Below are 5,344 nucleotides of genomic sequence, written 5' to 3'. Positions count from 1 at the left end.
CTGGCACAAAACTAAAAAAAACAACAACAACAACAACGACATTAAGTGCATGAACTAAATTATGGAGATTTTTCACAAAATTCTTCATATTCAAAATTTTAATAGTCGACCTCTGCATATTCGCAGTTTGCCAGCCAATGATTTGCATTTGCAGATTTTCCCCACTTATTTTTTCAATATTTCTGAAAATATTTTGGATAGTACACGTTTTTTTCCCTTCAGGATTTTGTCCGCCATTAACCCCGTTTTTTGTGGAAAACATAAATTGAATTTTCATCTTTTTTTTTTTTAATATAGGCTATTTATGGAATTAATTTAAAAAATGTTGTCCATCCCTTAACTAGAAAATGCAATTTATATATTTTTTAATTTTTTTAATTTTTTTTTTTTACAGCTCTCACTTTCTGTTTTTCTTGACCAGTCAATGTCTGTTCCTTGGTATTTACTAGTGCAATGTTGATATCTACTTACATTTTTTTATTTTTAACAATAAATAATACATAACATTGGGTATTCTGGACATTTTTACAATAACTACATGTTAGTCCATAAGAAGGGGGCGTCCACTTCCGGTATTGGCACAAGAATGCGCAGCCTATCGACGTCATCACGTCGACACACCCACTCCACTTTTGTTACACTTCCGCAAACTTTAGTGTGTTTTTTTTTTTTTCCTTTCTTCTTTTCCTCCCAGTTGCTTCTCCTTGGTCTGACTTTTCCTCAACGCTCTCTAGCAAAACAAATATATATTTTCATTCTTTGGAAATGAGCGATATAAAGATAAACGAGGCAAGTCAAGTGGAGGACAACGCGGAGGAGACCGACTGGGCGGCGGCCAAAGCGTTTTTTGAACAACTCAAAACAAACAAACCCAGACCGGTAAGTATCGTAATTAGGAGGCGAGAGTTTTAACATCGCGTATTTGTTTTAATAGAGCTTATGAGTCTGAGAGTCTGAAAAATAACTAAGTGTCAATTTCGTTTTGGAATGTATTATTATTATTTTTGATTTTGTGTTATTTAACTGGTGTCCGTGTCTCCCCCAGCCTAAACCCAGGTATGCTGTCACCATCGCCGTGTCCTCCCGGACCCTCTTCAACATGGTGGCGGAGAGGCTCATCTACGAAAAGGAAGGAGTGGAAAGCTACGTAGCCTATCAGGTCGAACACGAGAATGAGCCTCTGAAGCCCGGAGCTGCTTTCCCATTCGTCAAGGTGAGATGACAGGCATTTGACAGCAAGCCTGTGCAGGGTGCTTTGTAGGGTGTGGTGTTTGAAATACTTCATTTGGTCTCAACGGCTTGTTGACACAGTGTATGTATACACAGGCCCATGCAAACTTAAATTCAATTTGTGATGCTGGTCGACATCTTAGCTCAGTTACATTAAGAAATGTATCATATAAGCTTACAACAACTTTATGTTCCCAAATGACAGGCCGAGGCCCGTGGGCTGATATGTGATGAATCAGGTTACCAGGAAGGTTCAGTAGCAAAAATTCAACCTCGTTTCCATTCAACTCGTGTCAACCTGAAATTCAAGGTCCACCACTGTCATTGAAATATGACATATCGGTGTTTAGAATGAGACGTGAGTGTCTCTAAATCTTTGATAGGGGCGACTTGGTGTTTGTTCTCTTTCCAAAGCACATTTTTGAAATGTCTTTCTTGTGCAACATCAGGAAGTTGCGTGTAGAATATAGCAATCGGGCTTAGTCGAGTTTTAAAATGTGAACGTCCTCTTATAATGAGGCGTATTCAACAAAGCACACCAGACACATAACAATGTTAACTGGCCTTGGGCATCACTGAGGTCTACTGGATGTAGATGCAGCATAATTAAGAGCAAGAAGAAGAGGCAGAGAAGTTCCCCAGATAAGCCAGGTACAGTAACAGTCATTGTTTACATGGAGCAGAGAGAATCTTCTTTTTATATGTGGCTGGTCCTTTTGTGTATGAAGTAGCAGTTCTTTGATGTGTTGTAATTACTCTCACATGTATGCTAATTTCCATTAGCCCATATATGGTGTTTCACATTATATGATAGTATTATGCTGGAGGAGGTTCAACGTTAAATTCTCTTGTTTTATGTGCAAGCTTTAAAGTAAATGTCAACTTAGAATGACAAATAGCTTCATGCAAGTGCACGCAAAGTCAGCTGCCCCACTAGGCTCCGCCTCTTAAAGGCACGAGATGTAAAATATTTTATTATCATTAATTTCTATTTAAATTCGTTTACAATGTGTTTCGATAAGTTCAAATATAACGCAAGTTAAACTATTTTAGAAAATCATATGGAGTCTGTTTTTTTAAACCTATCAAGAACATAAACTTAATTTAAAAAAAAATTTTTTTAAATCATCATGCTTCCACAACACGCAGGCACTGATGACGGTCAACTCTCGGCTGAGGGAGCTCTACCCGGAGAGCGAGGAGTTGTTCGACATCGTCCTCATGACTAACAATCACGCCCAAGTTGGAGTGCGCCTCATCAACAGCATCAATCAATACGGTACGCTGACTTTTGTTTCCATTTATAACACCACTGATCTGCTAACAACTCTTCAATGGGATTTTTTTTTTTTTTTTTCCAGATTTGACCATTGAGAGATTTTGTATGACTGGAGGGCAAAGTCCAATCGGCTACCTGAAAGCGTACATGACTAATCTGTATCTCTCCAAGGATGCTGAGAAGGTCACAGAGGCCATTGATGAAGGCATGTGATGCCACGATATTACATGGCCCTTTATGTATATTCGCTTATTTTTTGCATATGATTTATTTAAATGTATTTTTTTTATGCTTTTGCTTCAGGCATTGCCGCGGCCACAATGTTCATGCCCGAGACGGAAAACGAGCTGTGCGACAATCAGCTGCGGGTGGCTTTCGATGGGGACGCCGTCCTCTTCTCGGATGAGTCCGAGATTATCGTTAAGCAAAGCGGCCTGGACAGCTTTTTTGAGCATGAGAAGAAGTATGAGAACAAACCACTTGCTCAGGTACATTCTCTAGTCCTTTCAGGACGACTTACAGTTTGCACATAAATGTTTTTGTCATGTTATTAGATAAGATATGAATAAAATGGAGTTCATTGTATTCACCCACCATATAATGAAATGAGCATTTAGCATCTGTTTGGCACAAGGTTTTAATAACTACAATTTAAAAAGATATTTTCTTTAACAAAATAAAATAAAAATGGGTGTTTAAAAAAATCAATAACTAACACTACATTTTACATTTATAAACTAACTAAAGCTAGCTATAATTAAAGTAAAAATGTCCTTCGTTTTCGTGTTTGTCAATTAATTGCATTAATGGGCTTTCGGGGATTATTTTTAATATATTTATTTTTGGTATTATGGCCGTACAGAAGAAAGAATGTTAAAATTAACAATTGCGCTCTAAAATCTAATAAAAAAAAACACACCAGAATTTATAAAACAAAATAAAACTAACTATAATGAAAAATCCCAAAGTTTTATAGTTTTTAATATCACAGATTAACACATTACAGTAACATAAGATAATGATATCCAAACATTGTGGGGGAAAAAAAAATAGGCCGATTTTTATTATTTTTTTCCTGTTATGAAGTTAAAGGGATACTTTACTTTATTTAGCCATTTTTGGCAGTCAAACATTAATATTTTGCTATAATAAATTTGATCTTTTCATTATTTTTCATGTACAATTAGTACCTTTAAAACACATTTTGCAACTTGCTGTCGACTGAAAATGACATCACAAGGGCTCAGGTAACCAATCACAGCTCAGCTTGTGAATGTCACATGACCAAACCTAGAAAACATGTGAGCTGTGATTGGTTACCTGAGCCCTTGTGATGTAATTTTCAGTCGACAGCAAATTGTAAAATGTGTTTTTAAAGATACGTACTAATTGTATGTGAAAAATAATGAAAGTATCAAATTAATCATAGACAAAATATTAACTTCTTATTGCTATAATGGGCCCAATGTTGTGCCTGCAATTCATACTGTATCTTTATTGTTGTAAGTTGTAAAGGGCCCCCAAAAAATTGTCATTTTATATATTTTTAATTAATCGGGCAACTAATTGGTCACCTGAATTTGATTCTGACAAATATCAGCGTCGGCCTAAAAAAAAAAAAAAAAAATCTTATATTGGTGGGTCACTAATTAATCCTGATATGACATCGACGTCATGTCAATGAACTCAACACTTGTGACATTTTTAGGGCCCTTTGAAGTGCTTCTTGGAGGCTTTGGGGAAGCTCCAGAGAAAATTCTACGCTAAAAACGAGCGTTTGAATTGCCCCATAAGAACCTTCCTGGTCACGGCCCGGAGCGCCGCCAGCTCGGGCGCTCGCGTACTCAAGACCCTTCGCAGTTGGGGCCTGGAGATCGACGAGGCTCTTTTCCTGGCCGGAGCCCCAAAAGGTCCCCTGCTGCAAAAGATAAAACCGCACATCTACTTCGACGACCAGATGTTCCACATCGAGGGGGCTAAGGAATTGGGCACCATCTCCGCTCACGTTCCCTACGGGATCGGACAGAAGTACCACAAGGGAAAACTTATCGAGCAGCCGAAAAAGGAGTGAATGAATTCATTTGTACTACACTGTTATATTAAAAAAAGAAAAGATACTTTTTGTAATACCACATTGTGATAATTTTTCAGTTTGCTGGAGACTTTTGTTAACAAATAGGGATTTTATATTTTCTGTTTTTTAATATAACTTTTGAACGTTGCATTACTGTGTATTTTAAAAACGAGTGCTTCACCAGCCAACACACTGTTTCACTCAAGTTTGTACTGTGTCATACTCAAAAAGTACATTTATTATGTTGCTTTTTGCTGCTGTATTATCTTGAATGGAGGCACACAATGGTAAACTTTATTATTATTATTATTTTTTTGAAAATACCCATGTCAGCTGTTTATCAATAATTTTGCTCACCCTGTGATTGGCTGGAAACCTGTCCAGGGTGTAACTCGCCTCTCACCCAGAGTCAGCTCACCTTCTGACGATAAGCAATAGTGAAAATGAACAAACAAATGGATGAGTTTTTACAAGAAACACTGATCCCGTCTGTTGTCGTTACTGCCTTTACTGTAGAAGCACACTCATTACTGTCAGAGTCAGACTCTGTGAGTTGTTTACAACTTTTCTCTCTATTCTAGCATTAATGTGTTGTTTTTTTGTGAGCGTTACTCATGACATGATAACCGAGAGTTTAACAGTTACTTTCTGTCAGCACTAAAGTTGACTTTTCAGATTATATTTACCTTGTTTGGTGTCATGTTTGAAATAAAAGCAAAAAAACACTCAATATCATTATTTTATTTTACTTTGTATTTTGT

At 37.0% G+C, this 5,344-nt stretch overlaps 1 protein-coding gene across 1 annotated transcript; it reads left to right on the top strand.

Annotated features, from left to right (window-relative positions):
- Positions 1-605: 605 nt before the first annotated feature.
- On the top strand, positions 606-5,313 carry LOC144009946 (cytosolic 5'-nucleotidase 1A-like). The gene is made up of 6 exons (XM_077509930.1): positions 606-879; positions 1,046-1,213; positions 2,380-2,509; positions 2,592-2,714; positions 2,813-2,997; positions 4,218-5,313. Exons 1-6 carry the CDS (start codon positions 766-768, stop codon positions 4,578-4,580), a joined length of 1,083 nt encoding a protein of 360 aa, XP_077366056.1. The 5' UTR covers positions 606-765; the 3' UTR covers positions 4,581-5,313.
- The last annotated feature ends 31 nt before the right edge of the window (positions 5,314-5,344 follow it).

This window comes from Festucalex cinctus, chromosome 21 (genome assembly GCF_051991245.1).
Source record: "Festucalex cinctus isolate MCC-2025b chromosome 21, RoL_Fcin_1.0, whole genome shotgun sequence".
Lineage (NCBI taxonomy): Eukaryota > Metazoa > Chordata > Actinopteri > Syngnathiformes > Syngnathidae > Festucalex > Festucalex cinctus.
This window is presented reverse-complemented; position numbering and strand designations above follow the sequence as displayed.

Excerpts from the sequence above, each read along its gene's own strand:
- LOC144009946 (XM_077509930.1), top strand. The coding sequence starts at position 766 with ATGAGCGATATAAAGATAAACGAGGCAAGTCAAGTGGAGGACAACGCG. Across the intron at positions 880-1,045 it reads AAACAAACAAACCCAGACCG|CCTAAACCCAGGTATGCTGT; the intron begins GTAAGTATCGTA and ends TGTCTCCCCCAG. Across the intron at positions 2,510-2,591 it reads CAACAGCATCAATCAATACG|ATTTGACCATTGAGAGATTT; the intron begins GTACGCTGACTT and ends TTTTTTTTCCAG.